This window comes from Moschus berezovskii, chromosome 5 (genome assembly GCF_049115385.1).
Source record: "Moschus berezovskii isolate FMDL1 chromosome 5, NW_MosBer_1.0, whole genome shotgun sequence".
Lineage (NCBI taxonomy): Eukaryota > Metazoa > Chordata > Mammalia > Artiodactyla > Moschidae > Moschus > Moschus berezovskii.
Genome location: NC_142464.1, coordinates 113,069,229 through 113,088,156, shown reverse-complemented (window position 1 = coordinate 113,088,156; position 18,928 = coordinate 113,069,229). Strand labels below are relative to the sequence as shown.

Here is an 18,928-nt window from a genome sequence, read left to right as displayed (position 1 = left end):
TCAGCAGGGCTTTCATGCGAAAGCAAGAGGCAAACTTCTAAATGATCCGTGCACAAATTGCCTGCTCATCTAAAACTGTGAACGTCTCAAGAGCAGGATCCTGGAACAGGGCTGGGCCCAGAGAAAAGGCCACAAAATGTTTCTTACAGGAGGAGGTGAAGGGCCCAAGGAAACGGGGAAAGCCAAGGAGGTCAAGGCAAAGAAAAAAGGTGGAAGCAAGGGAGGGGATTGGGGACAAGGATCCAACAGCCCTGCTGGGAGACAGGAGCCTCCTCGCAGTCACTACAAGCCAGCCCCGAAACATAAAGGGCACAGGTGATGGAGACAGACATGCCTGTGGGAGCCCCAGCTCAACCCCTCCCTGATGGCGTGACCCTGGGTAATTCCCGCAGCCTTCCCAGACAGAAGAGTCCTGACCAGGGACATACTGACCTGGGGCTGAGGGTTGGGGGATATCTGATGCAGATTCTATTTAAGAAAGGGGGTGCTTCCAGCCTGCTCTGCAGCCCCAGTCATGAAGCCGTGGTCCCTCTGGAGACAGCCTGCTGCTAGCCAGGCCAGGGCTTGACCACGGGTCTTGGGGCAGTGGTCAGCAACCCCCCTTGCTCCATCTTGACAGCTGCACAAGCTTAGAGGGGCTTCTCAGTGCTGAAACAAGATCAAGCAACTCTCAGCTGTTGGCATACCGCCCCCCCCCAAGCACTGTCATTTCTCTGCAATTACCCTGCAAATAAAAAATCTGAACAACGGCCGCTTGGATGCTGAGAGATGCGGCTGATCAATTTCGGGAGGAACATCAAAGCCACAGTCTGGGGAGTGCCTATTTTACTGGCATTTGCCACAGTGAAACAGCCATTTATGATGATGGCCTGTCGTGAAAAGGTCACAGCTGACAAGTGACTCTTGGCTGCCTTTCTCTGTGAGCCTGGAAATGGGCACTGGAGCCCACTCCAAAGGTAAAAAGCACCTTCCAGCCCACTGCTCCTCACAAACTGGTGGGCTATTACTGTCGCTCTCTGTATTTAACACATGTGGGAGCCAAAGCATGCTCATCCAACAACACACAACTGCAGGAAATAACCGTATTCCATGAGAATATTCCCTGTCGGTCCTGAAGAAGAAGATGAGATAGAGCTTTAAAATGTTGGGCCCATACCCCCTGGTTACAGAAACCCAGGTGACCTCAGTTGGAGACTCAGTTTCCACATCTGTAAAACAGGGATATGGATCATTCCTATTTCTTAGGGAAGTCAGGAGGGATAAAGCCTATGGAATGAATGAGAAACAGGTTAGAATGGTGGATGTACAATGGGGTCAGGGGAACTCAGGGAAGGTGGGCTGCTGCGTCTGGCTCAGGAAACCTGGGGAACTTCTAACCCCATCCTTCACTGTCTCTCTCCTCCTTCTTTGGAGCTGAGGAGACTCAGCCTGTCTTCCTAGCCAACACTTAAGATCTTTCCACCACAAATCTGCTCCCGCACCCCCTTGGTAGACCCCAAACTCCAGCAAACCAGCCTTTGCATGGGGCTACAGGCTCTCTGGGCTCCTCCAAACCTGCACTGTGTCCTTGGCTATGGCTCAGGCCACCCATTCCTCCCACCAAACCAAATCCTAACTTATCCTTCTCTGACGATATCCACCTTATGTCTGACGTGCATGCATGCATGCTAAGTCGCTTCAGTCGTATCTGACTCTTTGGGACCCTATGGACTGTAACATGCCAGGCTCCTCTGTCCAAGGGATTCTCCAGGCAAGAACATGGAGTGGGTTGCCATGCTCTCCTCCAGGGGATCTTCCCAACCCAGGGATCAAACCCGAGTCTCCTGCGGCTGCTGCACTTCAGGCAGATTCTTTTACCACCGAGTCACCGGGGAAGCCCCCTTGAGTCTGACAGTGGGTCCCAAACCAGTGTGCGCTGGGGGAAATGTCTTGCCATGCCTGACGTGTTGCTAGTTCCTCCATGTAGCCCCTGCCCCCTCCACCCCTTTCCTCTTCCCCTCCTGGGTGAACTGGGAATCCACTGGGCAGGTTTGGCTCAGCTCTGCTCTGGAGCCCCATTCCTGCTGCTCCAGGAAGGCTGCCCCCAGGACCTTCCACGGATGCCTCAGACTGGGTGACTAAGTCTGTTTAACTCTGGGGTGTTTAGCAAGCCCATTTGGCTCTCATATGATTTCTAGCTTCTGAATTAGCCTTGAACAGTAAGACAGATGGTATTTCCACCTGTACCTGCCTTAGTCTTCGTCTCGTGTCTCAGTTTTACATAGCACACGAGTGGGAATGAGGGTGCTACTGCCTGGTCTCATAAGACACACCTGGACGGAGCTGTGACCTTACCCAGAGCAGGTGCTATGGCTCTTTGCCAGATGATGCATTTGTGTTCTGAGAAACACAGTCACATTAAAAAATAATCATAATTTTAAAACTTAGGCAAAGGACCTGTGGGACAGAAGGTAGGAACAAAGAACAGCTGTAGAATATGGTCCATACACCCATTCACTGACACACTCCTCTGGGGGTCTGCCCTTACTGGGGGAGGTGGCAGGCCCCCCAGCAGTGACAACGTGGTGTCAACTCCTAAATGTCACCTCCTCAGAGACACCTGACCTGACCCTCCCACCCACTGCTGATTCCACTTCCCTCTCATCATCCCCCTGCCCCGTCACTATCACAGCATCTTACTCATTTCTTTAACAGCGCTGACCACAGTCTTGCATTTTAAGGGATTTCTATCTAGAATGTGCATCTCTGAGAGCGGGGACCACCCAAGAGATCACGGTCCCTTCAGCATCCCAGTGGATGAAGGCACAGTGTGAGGCCTGCTGGGACAGGAAAGGGAGCTGGTGGGGGCGGCGGTGGGGGAGGGGGGAGAGGGAAAGTGGGTGTGCCAGGAAGGCTTCCTGGAAGAAGGGACACCTGAGGATAGAGGCGGTGCCTTAGGACAGCTAAGGACAAAGTTGGCTTGTCCAAGTAAAAAAAGGCGGAAAGGTAAACCCAGGAAGAGTGAAGGACAGGTAAGCAGCATGTGGTCGTACGTAGTGTGCATACAAACCAAAGCCTTGCTGGGGAACTGAGAAGAGGGAGCTGGAAAGGGAGGACAGGTTGCAGGCAAGATATAGGGGGAGACAGCGTGAAGCAGCACAAGTGAACCCCTCAGCGCTGAGCCAGAGGGGAAGCCTGAAGAACACACCTGAGACCTCTGGGTGGGAAAGTGGTGGGAAAGCATTCCAGGCAGAGGACCAGGAGGAAAGGCGCGATGTGTGGGGGTGGTACCCACTTGCAGGAGCACGGTGTGAATGCTGGGTGCAGGATGGAGGCGGACACTCACAGCCCCCGAGGGCTTTGCGTGCCCTCAAACCGGGCGGCAGCCAGCCCCGTGATGAGTGGCAGGGGAAACACTGACCTTTTCAACCAGGTCTTCGGGAGCCTGTTCCTCAAACAGCTGAATTTTATCTTCAATGCACTTCTTCAAAAGGTCTACCTTGCTTCTGCTCTTGCAGCGTGGCTTTCTGGCCTTGGACTGTGGCTGGAGTGGGGAGAAAACATGGATGAGAAAGTGATCGCCAGCAGGCAGGTGCAGCCCTCGATCTCCTCAAGCCCACAGAGGCTCCTGCAGCTCTCCGCAGCACACAGCTGTCTTAGCCGGAGAGGGGTGGAGAGATGAAGCCTTTCCTGGAAGGAGCTCTGGTCACCGGCCTTTGGTCTTGGCGTACTCTGGGGGCTCGCCCCACCAAGGGGAGGAGAGGGTTGCTTGAGGGCAGCACCGGAGCTTTGCAGACAGAGGCACTCTCAGAGCGTCAGTGAGCGCCATGAAGACAAGGCAACGGAATGAGTGTGCTGGCTGTTATCTCATGTTGGGTGGATGGGGACATGTCTGCAGGGGTGAATGGCTGCTGAGGACATCTGCATGCGTCCATTCAAGGAAGCACTGTGCTTGGGGGCCGGGGGGATGTTGGCACAGACCATCCTCCTGGAACAGCAATCTGCACACCCTGCACACACACACTAGCTGCTCACAAATGTGAGGAAGTGACACTGCAGCTGAGCCTGGCAGGACAAGGTGTCAGGAGTGGGAAAATCTGGGAACAGGCAGTTCCAGACCCCAAAGATCTGAAGCCCGCAGCAAAGGTGAGAGGGGTTAAGGAAGAGGTCATGGGTGCTCAGTAAACTGATACTCAAGGAATGAATGAACGAGTGTAACACATTCTACAATCTCTGAGACTCAGTTTCCACACCTATAAAATGGAGATAATAGCACCTACGTCACAAGATTACTGCAAAAACATAACACAATGTGACATAATTGTTAGTCAGTTAGTGGTGTCTGACTCTTTGTGATCCCATGGCTCCTCTGTCCACGGGCTTCTCCAGGCCAGAATACTGGAATGGGTAGCCATTCCCTTCTCCAGGGGATCTTCCCAGCCCAGGGATCAAACCCAGGTCTCCTGCTTTGCAGGTGGATTCTTTACTGAGCCACCAGGGAAGCCCTTAAACCACATAAACATAACAACATAATATAACATACGAAACACATCAATGTAACACAATACAGCACAGCATAACACAACACAATATAACACAACAACAGGCTATATCCATGACATAGCAGAGTGCTGTAACAATAGAAGGCAGATAACATGAGAATGACAACAGGACAGGACACAACACAGCAAAACACAACCCAACGCAGTGCAGCCTGATGGAGCACAAGCAGCGCAACGGAACACAACCCGCCCAAGAGGCTCAAAGCAAAGGTCACTCCCACGAGGGCTGGTGCTCTTCCCTTCCTGGCTCACATGCCCACCCTGCTCCTCTCTTTCATTGCCATGATCTCCCAGAGCCTGCTCTCGACCTAGACTCAGGCCTGCCCACCAGTCTCTGCCCCGGCTCTCATGACCATGAGGACCACCACGTCCGCAGGGCTCGCCCCAACCCACTCTGAGGAGGCAAGCACCTAAAGGATACTTCGCTGAGTTCAGATGCCCCATTTGACAGAGGAGGAGACTGAGGCCAGGAGAACAGAATCAATGGCCTCAGCCATGTCACGGGAGCCCTGAGAACTCGACAGTGAGCCTCCTGACCCCTGAGCCCGATGTCTTTAAGTACGCAGGCTGGGCTCACTAACTCCATGAGTGAACTACGGTTTTCATCTCCTGCTCTAACGGAGGTAAGACCACAAAAAAAGGGAAATTGTGAGTCAGGGCCTCTGAGGAACAGAGCTGGCCTGGAGGGTAAGATCCTGAAACCTAGAGCGAGGACTGGTACTGGGAGGGGGTGAAGCCAGAGTGCGGCAGGGGGTCTGATCATGTACATCTCTTTCAGAGCCCATGCGCTGTGATGTCAAGTCAGTTGACCTTGGAAGGGGTACTGACATGAGGGAAATGGGAAAATGCTACAAATCAGGAACAATGAACTCCCCTCCAGAGTCAGTTTACCAGCACATGGCTCATCAAGGGTCAGATTAGGTGGAACCTTGAGACCAGAGTAGAACTTGTATACTGGCAGAAAGTGCCAGGAAAAGGCTTGAAGGAAGAGGAGGGACCAAGCTGTCTTACATGACTGTTAGAATTTACGAGAGCCTCAGACAAAGGTGTGATCACTCATCTAGAGCCAGACATCCTGGAATGTGAAGTCAAGTGGACCTTAGGAAGCATCACTACGAACAAAGCTAGTGGAGGTGATGGAATTCCAGTTGAGCTATTTCAAATCTTGAAAGATGATGCTGTGAAAGTGCTGCACAAAATATATCAGCAAATTTGGAAAACTCAGCAGTGGCCACAGGACTGGAAAAGGTCAGTTTTCATTCCAATCCCAAAGAAAAGCAATGCCAAAGAATGCTCAAAATACCACACAATTGCACTCATCTCAGACGCTAGTAAAGTCATGCTCAAAATTCTCCAAGCCAGGCTTCAGCAATATGTGAACCGTGAACTTCCAGATGTTCAAGCTGGTTTTAGAAAAGGCAGAGGAACCAGAGATCAATCCCAACATCCGCTGGATCATCGAAAAGCAAGAGAGTTCCAGAAAGACATCTATTTCTGCTTGATTGACTATGCCAAAACCTCTGACTGTGTGGATCACAATAAACCGTGGAACATTCTGAAAGAGATGGGAATACCAGACCACATGATCTGCCTCTTGAGAAACCTGTATGCAGGTCAGGAAGCAACAGTCAGAACTGTACATGGAACAACAGACTGGTTCCAAATAGGAAAAGGAGTGCGTCAAGGCTGTATATTGTCACCATGCTTATTTAACTTATATGCAGAGTACATCATGAGGAACGCTGGGCTGGAAGAAGCACAAGCTGGAATCAAGATTGCTGGGAGAAACATCAATAACCTCAGATATGCAGATGACACTACCCTTATGGCAGAAAGTGAAGAGGAACTCAAAAGCCTCTTGAGGAGAGTGAAAAGGTTGGCTTGAAGCTCAACATTCAGAAAACTAAGATCATAGCATCTGTTCCCATCACTTCACAGCAAATAGATGGGGAAACAGTGGAAACAATGACTGACTTTATTTTTTGGGCTCCAAAATCACTGCAGATGGTGATTGCAGCCAGGAAATTAAAAGACGCTTACTCCTTGGAAGGACAGTTATGACCAACCTAGACAGCATATTAAAAAGCAGAGACATTACTTTGCCAACCAAGGTCCGTCTAGTCAAGGCTACGGTTTTTCCAGTGGTCATGTATGGATGTGAGAGTTGGACTGTGAAAAAAGCTGAATGCCGAAGAATTGATGGTTTTGAACTGTGGTATTGGAGAAGACTCTTGAGAGTCCCTTGGACTGCAAGGAGATCCAACCAGTCCATCCTAAAGGAGATCAGTCCTGGGTGTTCATTGGAAGGACTGATGTTGAAGCTGAAACTCCAATACTTTGGCGATCTGATGCGAAGAGCTGACTCATTGGAAAAGACCCTGATGCTGGGAAAGATTGAGGGCAGGAGGAGAAGGGGACGACAGAGGATGAGATGGCTGGATGGCATCACCGACTTGATGGACATGAATTTGAACAAACTCCAGGGGATGGTGAAGGATAGGGAAGCCTGGTGTGTTGTAGTGCATGGGATCACAAAGAGTCAGATACAACTTTGCAACTCTAGAATTCCCACAGTAATCTTCATTATACTCATTTTATAGATGAAAAAATGATGGATAAGAAAAATAAGGCTAAAATAAATAAGATAAAATAAGAATAAAAGAAACTTTTAGGTGCAAGCTCCCAGCTCGCTTGCCTGCAGGATGACTTGCCCACACCCCCAGGCTGGCAGGGGAGGAGGGCCTGGCAATAGAGTGGCTCCTGAGGGTGCCCTCCCAGGTCTGCCCGCCGTGATGCTCTTCTCAGCACCATGAGAAGGCTCACTGTGACAGCCAGGCTCAGTCAACCACAGGCTCCATCCCTCACCTCCGCCCCTGCATCTCTGCAGGGTTTCCAGGGAGCAACCTTATGCCCAGGGCAGATGCTCTGCCCCTCTGGGACACAAGGCCAATTCAATTTCAAAATCTGGCACTTTGAACAGCTTACAGTCACACACTTAATTCCTGCTGGGATCAGCCCTTCATCCTTGGTCCAGCTCAAAAGCAGGGGAAACACACTTCAGCTCAGTTATGTGGAAACATTTTTTTTTTTTAACTCACTCTTCCAAAACCTTTTACACATTTTTGGGTATAACCTGTCCATAACTCTGTAAGTATCACCATTTTATACATTTTACAACATTCTAATAAGAGAAATAGAAAAAAAAAACACACTTCAAAAAAAAAATCATAATGTTTTTGAAAAACTATTTTCATGTATTTATTTATTTAGGCTGTGCTGCAGAGCCTCTGGGATCTTAGTTCCCCCACCAGGAATGGAACCCAGGCCCCCTGCAGTGGAAGCATGGAGTTCTAACCACTGGACTGCCAGGGAATTCTCAACCCATTTTTTTCTCTTTTAATGTGCATACTAAGTCATCATGTCCAACTCTTTGCGACCCCGTGGACTGTAGCCCACCAGGCTCCTCTGTCTGTGGAATTTTCCAGGCAAGAATACTGGAGTGGGCTGCCATTTCTTTCTCCAGGGGATATTCCTGACCCAGGGACTGAACTGGAGTTGTTTATGTCTGCTGCATCAGCAAGCAGATTCTTCACCACTAGCACCACCTGGGAAGCGTTTTGGTTTTTTTTTTTTAATGTGAAACGATGTAAAATCTTCCCAGTTGGTTCTGTTCCCTTATTTTATTCAGAAAGGATGTGGCTGAATTTTTTTTTTTTTTCTCCTCAAGGAGAAGCACTGGGTTTAAAGTCAGAAAGCACCAGCTCCAAGACCAGTCAGTCCTTCTACTCCATCCTACCTAGGTCAATTCACTTTTCCTCTCGGTTAGTTTTCTATTTTATTTTTTGTTTGTTTATTCATTTATTTATTTTAAATTTTAATTGGAGGCTAATTACTTTACAATATTGTATTGGTTTTGCCATACATTGACATGAATCTGCCCCGGGTGTAAATGTGTTCCCTTTCTTGAACCCCCCTCCCACCTCCCTCCTCCCCATATCCTCCCTCCAGGTCATCCCCGTGCACCAGCCCCGAGCATCCTGTATCATGAGTCGAACCTGGACTGGTGATTCGTTTCACATATGATAATACACATGTTTCAATGCCATTCTCCCAAATCATCCCACCCTCGCCCTCTCCCACAGAGTCCCAAAGACTGTTCTATACTTGTAACATGGGGACAGAACATCTACTCCCGGCCCTGCTGTTAACCACAGCTGAGTTAACAGAAGTGTAAGTGATGTGAAATGCTTTCAACCTCAATGTGCTATCACCTCAAGGGAAGTCCCCCACATTCTGCCCACATCAGGTGGTTGGTTGGTTCAGTCAATAAAACTTATTGCACACTACTATGCGCCAGACACATTCTAGATGCTGGGATGGAATGGTGAATGGCAACTGCATACAGAGAGCTTGTTGGGGGGCGGTGCACACACCATGAGTACACTGAGGAACCAGGACATTTCAGATCGCAATCAATTCTACGAAGAAGCAAGAACACAGCATTCTGAAGGATGCTTGGGGAGGTGATGAGTTTGGATAGTGCTCAGGGAGGACCTCTGTGCAGATGACATCTGAACTGAGATGTGAAGAAACAGCAAAGAGTTGGCCCTGTGATGTTCCTGGCATAGGAAACAGCAAGTTCAAAGGCCTTGTGGAGGTCAGGTTCCCCAGAGGCAGAGACAGCAGGGACTGGGGTGAATGCTGTTTCCTGAGAGAGGAGTTCAGGGCAAGCCACAGGAGGTATGGGAACCAGGAAAGGAGGGGCAAAGGGCTAGGTAAGGTGGGGGGTTCTGGCCTTGACTGGCCCATGGGGGGCTCCGGAGTAAACCCAGCACCCAAGAGGTGCCTTTCCGTGGCATGTAACAGGGGCTCGCTATAGGTGTGTTGGGGCTTCCCAGGTGACACAAGTGGTAAAGAACACACCTACCAACGCAGAAGACTCAGGTTCGATCCCTGGGTCGGGGAGACTCCCTGGAAGAGGCCATGGCAACCCACTCTAGTATTCTTGCCTAGAGAATCCCACGGACAGACAGAAGAGCCTGGCAGGCTCCAGTCCATAGGGTCACGAAGAGTCAGACATGCCTGAAATGACTTAGCCCATACAGGCATCTGTCAATCACCCTCCAAGGCCTGGGATCAGAGATGCCCTTATCCACCTAAGCTGAAGTGAGCATCTTCCTCGTGCCACTTACACAAGCCTCCTGCGTGGGCCACTGGCTGTGGCTAAGGGAGGGGGCAGGAGGGAGAGCCACCTCTCAGGCTGGGTGGCTCCCACCCCCAAGGGCAATCAACGCGCAGGAGAGGGGTGTATCTGTGAACCAGGAGTGGTGGAGACTCATAACCACTGGTGGACAGTGCAAAGCCAGGTACCAGGATGTCCACTACAGAACTTCAGGTGGTTCCGGGAGTGCCCGATACTAACATGGCAAGGGCTGAGGGTGGCAGTGGAGCCAGATTCTACAGCCTCAGCAGCTGGAAGGAGGCCCTGCCTCTGTAAGCATGAGGCCCCGAAACGCCCATCCTACCTGCAGCTCAGGGGCGGCCATGGCCTGGTCCAGTTTCAGGAACTCTGCTTCTCGCCAAGCCATCTGGAATCGTTGCAGCAGGACTCGGGCCCGGATTTTGGGTAGGGCCAAGCTCCTGTCCATCTGAGCGAAGCAGCCGTGAACTTCCTGCCTCATCCCAAGCAGCTCCTCCTCAGACAGGGAGAAGGCAGAGGAGCAGAGCTTCCTGGAAAAGCAAGAAGAGTGGTCTATTCTTGCAAAAAAAAGAAGACAGGGGGGATTGTGTTGGGGATGGGAAAGTGGAAATTCGAAGCTCAAATTCCATTAGTCAAACCCATGTCCAGAAACACCCGGCACCTCTTGGATCAGGCATTCATTCCACAAGGGTTTCTTCGGCACCTAATGTGTGTCATGTTTGTGTGTGTGTGTGTGCTCAGTCACTCAGCTGTATCTCTCTGTGACCCCCATGGACTGCAGCCCTCCAGGCTCCTCTGTCCAAGGGATTCTCCAATCAAGAATACTGGAGTGAGTTGTCATTTATTTCTTCAGGGGATCTTCCCCATGTTTCCTGCATTGGCAGATGGATTCTTTACCACTGAGCCACCACATTCTGTTGGACATGGAATCATATCATCTGTTTGATTATTCTGACAATGTCGGATCAGCACTGGCTGCAGAAAATACACTTTGTGGATGCATTAAAATTTGGAAATATCTGCAGGATGTTCCTGTGCGAGGCCAGGGCCAGGTCTATCAGGCCCAGATCTCCATGGAAGGGTGTGCAATTTTGGCTCAGCTAGAAAGTTCTCTCCTGGGAACAGAATAAGACTATCAGAGCTGATGTGGGCCCCCAGCCGGAAGCACTCTGAAGGCCTCAAGCCCACAGGGTTCCATGGGACCCACCAATTTTTCTGAAGCACATAAGGAAACCACAGCTGCTCCTTTGTACCTTCCTTCATGGAAATCCTTGCCCCACATATTTGCTGTTTATGTGGCCTCTAAGGTGAAAGTAACTCTGAAATGAATCTGAGACTTTATTCTTCCCTGGGTGGTCTAGGGACTTCCCAGGGGGCGCCTAGCAGTAAAGAGTGTGCCTGCCAGTGCAGGAGATGTAAGAGATGAGTGTTTGATCTCTGGGTTGGGAAGATTCCCTGGAGAAAGAAATGGCAGCCCACTCCAGTTATTCTTACCTGAAGAATTCCATGGGCAGAGGAGCCTGGTGGGCTACAGTCTATGAGGATACAACGTGTTGGACACAACTGAACATGCACACATGTGCTGGGTGGTCTGGTCTTGATCCTCAACTAGATAGGCACCAAGATAATATAGAAACACGGGAGACTGTCTTTGCCCTGAAGGAGTTTAACATGCAGGCAGGAGTTTAGAAACAAGGTCTTAAAGACACGCTTTCCCTGGTAAGATATGCATCTTGATAAATTCTCACTTCCTCAGAGCAGGTTTACAGCAACTCCATCCCGCTTGGAATCAGGAAACTTATAAAAACATGTTTCCAAACTATTGTGCAAAGTCATTTCTACTTAATGCTTCAGAAATAAAGGCTGCAACCTTTTAGAGTCTTAAATAAGCAAAGTATATAAACAGACTCACATTGCGTATACTGTTAGTTGACCCTCTTTAACCCTAGGGAAAATCATAGAGGTTTTCTGATAGAAAAGTAAGATTTCTCTTTTCCTGTTGAACAACTCAATCAGCGGCGGCTTTAGTAATATTCCCAGCAAAATGGAAGTAAATGAAGGTGAAGAAGGTGACCATCCGGTAATGGGAATGTCAAGTCCAATCCACAGACTTTAAAGAGCCAGCCCAAAGCAGGTTGGATGGAGCAAAGAGACTTTGGTCAAATGCAGATTGAGCTGAATAATTACTGCTGAGAACAGCTTGTGCAAATAAGAAGTGGAATTTAAGGGTCTGATTTGTATGGGCTTGAAGAAGACAGCATCTTGTTTGTTGAGGTCAACAAAAACTAACAAAGACTGTGAGCTAAACAAGGACAGAACCATAAAAAAAGAGAGATGAGAAAGAAGGGAGAGGTCACTTCATCCACACCAAGATAACCTCCCTCTCCACAACACCTAGGACTTCTCCTCGCTGGTCGCAGGGTCAGTCCCCAGGGAACAGCACTTAAGGAGGAGGCATTGCATCACAGAGTCTGGGAGGACTCTGCTCCATGGATGTTACTGCCACCAAGGAAGGATGGGCATTGCTATCTGGTGTCCCTGAAAGGGTTCAAGGAGAGCCCAGGCTTTGATGCAGGTGGAGAAGACCACAGATGTCAAGAAAGCAGCAAGGGGTTCAAGAGAAGAGGTGGACAGACAGGCTGAGCAGATATACTGGGAGGGACTCCTTCCCCTACCCTCCCGTCCGACCCCCAAGCCCCCTCCATGATCCTATGTCAATAATGTGCATATGCTCAGTTGCTAAGTTGTGTCCGACTCTGCGACCCCCATTGACTCTAGCCCACCAGGCTTCTCTGTCCATGGAATTCTCCAGGCAAGAATACTGGAGTGGGTTGTCATTTCCTCCTCCAGGGGATCTTCCTGATCCAGGGATTGAACCCATGTATCCTGTGTCTCCTGCATTGCCAAGTGGATTCTTTACCACTGAGCCACCTGGGATGTCCTATGTCAATATAACCATTTCTAATCAAAAGAGCTGTAGCTTCAGAATTGAAATGGTGGCTATGATCCAAGTTAACCTGTGGAGAGGGCACACTGAGGAAAGAACGGTCAGAGGGCTTTGGTTTTGTTTATTCACTTGAATAGGGTTTTCTGGGTTGCTTTGTTCAAAGAGAAAGCAACTTGATGGAATATCGATTGGTGGGTCCACTGGTTTAAGGAAGTAGCACTAAGTTATAGCCAAATGCCCACAACTATGCCCTGATATGTAAACAGTCTCCATGACTCTAGATAAACAGACTACGTAGGCGGGAGTTATTGTTTCTCTCCACTGTGCTGCTGTTGGTGGGGGTTTCAATCTTGTTTCTTTGTGCAGTGAGGCTGGTCTCCCCATTTCACACCCAGACAAGGACCCACCAAGCTGCTCACCACCCAGTCCTGCCTCCTGTGAGCACAGCACCAGTGGGTAGTGTCCCCTCCTCTCTGGCTCCCAGTACCAGCTCAGAGGCTAGCACCTGAAATGTGCCTCCTTCCTAGCCTGGTAAAGATCCTGGTCCTGCATACGATCACCTGGTGAATTGCTCCTGCTTTGCTCATCACAATCATCTACCTATGTGTCTGTTCTCCTCCTGATAATCTGAGGTCTTCCTGCGCAGGAATGGTGGCAGTGATGATAGCAGGTACCTCTTACCATCCACTTATTTCTGATCAAAGGTTGTGTTAAAAGACTGACATACTCACGTAACCCCTCGTCAATACTGGGAGTTGGCATTTTGCTAGATGGAGATCTAATGGTCTAATCTAGAGTCACCTTCTTGTCCCTTGTCAGCTCAGCTTTTGTTTACAGGGGTTACCTTCCAACAATGTTGGAGATATAAACACCCCTACTAGCCCCAGGGAGGGAATCCTGAGTGGTCTAAGGCAGGAATTGGCATTCTGTGGCTTATGGACCAAATCTGGCCCACTGTTTGTTTTTGTCAATAAAGTTCTATTGGAACACAGTCATGTTCATTTATGGATTGTCTGTAGCTGCTTTCATGCTGCAACCAGAGTTGAATAGCTGCTACAGAAACCATGTGGCCCTTGAAGCCTAAAGAAAAAGTCTGCTGCCCTCTGGTCTAAGACAATCATGGCCTTTTCGGCCTCCTAGCAGGTGAACAATTTGGCATGGACTTATGATGTAGTCCTGCCCAATAGGATAGGGAAGATCAATGTCATAGATGCTAGAAAGAGATGATGTGTGTGACACCTGGAGCTGCAGCAGCTGTCATGAAACCATGAAGGGATGTGCCCAAGGACCAAGGCAGCACATTGAGTATAGCAGAGCAGAAAGATGTTGAGGGCTGAATCCTTGATAGTATCACTGAGTCATGGAATCAGAACTGGAAAATTTACCTCCTGACTCCTTACAAATGCTTTCTTCACTTTCTAACAACAATAGTATCACGTGCTACTGAAAACACCATCAGTGACTGAGCATTGTCATCCCATTCCACAGACAAGAAAGATGAGGCTCAGAGAGGTTAAGTAACTTGTCTACACTCAGCTGGTGGTGGTGCTGGGATTTAAACCCAGATTTTTGATCTACACTGCCCACATTTCACTCCTTTCTGTTGCCCAATGCGGGTGGTGTTTGAGGCTCCTCCAGTTTCCAATCTGATGTACCAGCCCTAAACAGCTGCCAAAGCTTTGCTGGCATCTATCACACAACCGAAGCCCCCCTTTATTTTAGCTCAGTTCAGTCACTCGGTCATGTCCCACTCTTTGCGACCCCATGGACTGCAGCACGCCAGGCCTCCTTGTCCATCACCAACTCCTGGAGTTCACTCAAATTCATGTCCATTGAGTTGGTGATGCCATCCAACCATCTCATCCTCTGTCGTCCCCTTCTCCTCCTGCCTTCAATCTTTCCCAGCATCAGGGTCTTTGCAAATGAGTCAGTTCTTTGCATCAGGTGGCCAAAGCCCCTCTTTGGGCCACATCAAATCTCAGTCTCAGGATCAGGTGTCACGTGTCTGGCTATGCCCATAACCAGCAGGTGGAATCCCTCCCCCACCAACAGGAACAGAGGAGGAGAGGGCAACACACAGGGATTGAGACTCACGTGAAGATCAAGTGCTCCCAGTGTCTCAGCTCCGCCTGCTCCTCCGTGGAGGCCTCCAGTGCATCGTCCTTCAGTCTCTGCCTCACGCTCTGAACACCCTCCTGGCCACGGTCCCTCTCCTCGCCCTCCAGCCGCTCGGCTCGGGCCGCCATGTCCCTGCCATGCTCCTCCAGGATCTGCTGCAGGAAGAGCCAAGGCACCCCACGCTTGAGCAGCTCCTGGGTCATCCCTGAGTTCTGCAGGCGCCGCAGCTCCTCCGTGGCTTTCTTAGACAGGGAGAGGGTCAGGGCCCTGAGCTCGTCCAGGGCAGCCTGGTCCAGGCGCTCCTGCAGTTCCTCCAGGGCGGCACTGTGCTCGGCCATCAGGCCCCGCCACTGGCCCAGGTACTGGCTGGCATCCTCAGCAGCCCCGGAGGCTTCCGCGATGGACAACTGCTCCCTCCGCTGTTCCTTGTGCTGCCAGTAATTCCAGAGCGGACAATTAGCAGGGGGCAGAGCTTGGCTGGTACAGCCCTCAAGAAAACACTTTGGGGAATAGTTGCAGGAGGCGCAGAACATCAACAGCCCTTTCCCCAACTATCGCACATTTGGCAAATTATTCTTGAAAGAAAGGAACTGATGTTCTTAAAGACCGATGGAGAGAGCCAAAGTATGACAGCAGCAGAGGGGAAAGGAAATACCGAATGGTTACTGTGAATGAATGCTTTGCTCTTCTAAAACCAACTTACTTGAGAGCGTAGCCCTGACATATACACACCACCATGTGTAAAACAGATAGCTAGTGGGGACCTGCTGCATAGCACAGGAAGCCCAGCCTGGCCCTCGAGGATGACCTAGAGACGTAGGATGGGGCATGGGGAAGGAGGCATATATATATATATAAATACATATATATATATATGGTATGTATATATATACACACACACACACACTTATGGCTGAATCGCTTTGTTGTACAGCAAAAACCAACACAACTTTGTAAAGCAATTATCCTCAATTAAACATTAAAAAGTTATTGTAAATACTAGAAGAAGTAAAAGGAAAACCAACTAAATTTTTCTGCAAATAGGCCAACAGGAGAGAAATACTTCAAGAGTGTGTTCAGGGTTGGAAGGACTATTGATTTCTCCCCACAGTCAAGCCTTAAACAACAAGAGAGGACGTTTCTATTAAGATTCTTTTTTTTCCCCTTGCCTCAGTCATTTTTTCTTTGGTTATGTTTGTGTTTTTCTCAATCGAAACAATTCTTTGACCTCTGGGATTAGCACCAGGAGCTGTGGAGAGGTGACTTCACTGAAGTTCTCAAGATTTCCTTATGAGTACATTAACTTTGGTAAAGGCAGTGTGTGTGTACATGTGCGTGAAGTCGCTTCAGTCGTGCCCACCTCTTTGTGACCCTATAGACCGTAGCCCACCAGGCTCCTCTGTCCACAAGATTCTGCAGGCAAGTATACTGGAGGGGGTTGCCATTTCTTCCTCCAGGGGATCTTCCCGAACCAGGGGTCAAACCCAGGTCTCTTTCGTCTCCTGCACTGGCAGATGGGTTCTTTACCACTGCACCACCTGGGAAGCCCAAAACTGGTATAGCTGGCTTAAACTTATATTAATAGGAGTGACTGTATGCTTTAGAAATGTGGTAGATTAAATACACCAGTAATTCTCATTGTATGTGGTGTTCAGTATTAATGGCTAATTTTTTTTAATTGGAGTATAATTGCTTTACAGTGCTGTGTTAGTTTCTGCTGCACGACAATGTGAATCAGCTATAAAAAAATATGGAATGAATCTGCATGTCGCCCTTATGCAGGGACCATGCTAATCTTCTCTGTTTCATTCCAATTTTAGTGTATGTGCTGCCAAAGCAAGTACAAGGCTCTGTCTTCTTAACACATCCTCCCCAAAGGAGAAGAGCATGTAACTTGATTGAACTTTAGTAAAATGTGATCATCTTTTATGCATTTCAAAGAAGGATCCAGGGCATCTTTTTCCCACCTTCTTCACTCAAACACAGTAATTTTTCTTTCTTGCTCTCACCTCTTGGACTAGACGAAATCTGCCTCTGTCTATATTAATCACAATATTCCAAAGGCAAGGGGTGGAAAATTTAATAATTCAAAGGCAAGATTTATGGAGAGGATCCAGGCAAAGGAAAAGGCTTAATTTGCTTCATCCAGCTGAACTTTAAGCATTGCCTCTTTTGTTTGAGGTTTCATGGCTTTTAAGTAAGTTAATAAAGCTGATAAGTGTCCCCCCCCACAACAAAAAGAAAATTACTCTTAAGAAAACAACTGAAAATGTAGTGAAAACTTCATTTGTTTGACTTTTGTTGAACATGTATTTATTGAGTAGGTAAAGCTCAAGAGGCAGACCACCTGGGTTTCAATCCTGGCTCTTCCACTCACAAGCTGAGTTACAAACGAATGTCTAGCCCTCTCTGTGTGTCCAGTACCTAAACTATAAAAAGAGGATAATAATAGGATCTACTTCATAGAGTAGCTGTGAGGAGTCAATGAGATGCTTAAGACGTGCGTCAACTACAAATTGGCACTTACAAAGAACACTGCCAACTAAACAACAAAGGCATTTCCCACCTGCCTCTACAGAGACTGAAACCCATGCTGCTATAGCTGGTGACCTTCAACAACACCTGAGGGAGTTCAGAGTGGAGTGAGACACTCTGTGCTTCAGGGAATCTGGTGGGACAGGACTTTAGATAGTTGGAGGTTTTTAGAAACAGATTTTATGATCTCAATCCTTGCATCTCCTTGTATCCAGAGAAGCACTAAATCCCTTCATGGTGACATCAGATCCTCATGACTAACAAAAAACCTTTTGTAAAATGAGTGCTTCATGGTACGGAACTCCCCCTTCACTGAAATCTTATATATTGACCTTCCCCCACTGCTGCTTTGGAGCAGCCTCTCAGAGCTATCAGAGATGCTGCCTCTTGGGCTGCAGTCCTTGTTTTGCTGCAAATAAAATGTGTAAGTAGCTCTTAGAGAAGGGCCTAGTGCCGAGTTGGCATCAATGAATGTCTACTATTATTATTACCACATTCCAGGCACATAGGAACTGAAAATCAAGATATTCTAAGAGAAAAAACCCTGAGATCCATGAGAGACAATTTAAATGAGGAGTTCACAGAAGGCCTTTTAAAGAAGGAGATCTATATAGATAAACAACAAGATCCTTCTGTACAGCATGGGGAACTATATACAATATCCTGGGATAAACTATAATGGAAAAGAAAAAAAAACTAACCACCATCAAATGTAATTATATTTGCTATAATTATGCTACTATGAGTTTAAAAAATGTTAACAAATAAAGGAGCCCCAAGAGAGACCTGAGGGGTTAGGTTATACCTCAGTAGAGTGAAGATGGGGGAAAGGATATTTCTGGAAGAAATAACAGAAGGTATAAAAGGCCCTGTGATGGGAAAAAAGTTGACATTCACAGAGATGTCAATCACAGTGTTATTTATAATAGTGGACCCATGGGGCTTCCCTGTGGTTTAGCTGGTAAAGATTCCCCCTGCAATGTGGGAGACCTGGGTTCAGTCCCTGGGTTGGGAAAATCCCTTGGAGAAGGGAAAGGCTGCCCACTTCAGTATTCTGGCCTGGAGAATTCCATGGACTGTATAGTCCGTGGGGTTGCACACAAAGCTTCTCATTATAAGGAAGAAATAAAAAGCAAAGCCTATAATAATGTACCCAGATAACAGTCTGGGTTCTATTTTGCACAAACATTATCTCTTGCATGTGGCTTCAGGTGACCTGAGAGTGTCAATTCCTTCCTTCTATAAATACTGGTTGAGAATCTGCAATGTTTCCTCAGTGCTGGGGATACAACACAAACCTTCGCCTTTGTAGAGTGGCATTCCAACCCTGTGGCACTCACAAGATTTAGCAAAAGCAACTGTAAGAAATTATGTTCATGGAAAATCACTGGAATCTCTGCAGTTCATCCATCCTTGCAGATCCTAACCTTGAACCAGGTCAGATCAGAGAAATATGGATATAAGCTCCATTGCTTTGATCCTTGAGCCAATGGAGATGGACAAGGCAATGTTGAAGTTGGGGTGGAATTCAATGGCTGAGATAAGAATCACAGCTTCCTGTTGGGCCCAACACTCGGTAATAAAAGT

General features: G+C 48.3%; 1 protein-coding gene and 1 pseudogene across 2 annotated transcripts in view; both read right to left on the bottom strand.

The window, feature by feature from the left end:
• Positions 1-18,928, bottom strand: part of EVC2 (EvC ciliary complex subunit 2) — a 161,606-nt gene that overhangs the window by 38,637 nt on the left and 104,041 nt on the right. For both annotated transcript variants that reach the window (XM_088836479.1, XM_088836480.1), the window contains exons 14-16: positions 14,783-15,237; positions 10,067-10,271; positions 3,401-3,523 (exon numbers count right to left, since the gene is read on the bottom strand). In XM_088836479.1, the coding sequence (XP_088692605.1) occupies positions 3,401-3,523; positions 10,067-10,271; positions 14,783-15,237 (783 nt within the window). The remainder of the gene's footprint in view (positions 1-3,400; positions 3,524-10,066; positions 10,272-14,782; positions 15,238-18,928) is intronic.
• LOC129562259 (U6 spliceosomal RNA) lies at positions 16,551-16,650 on the bottom strand (annotated as a pseudogene).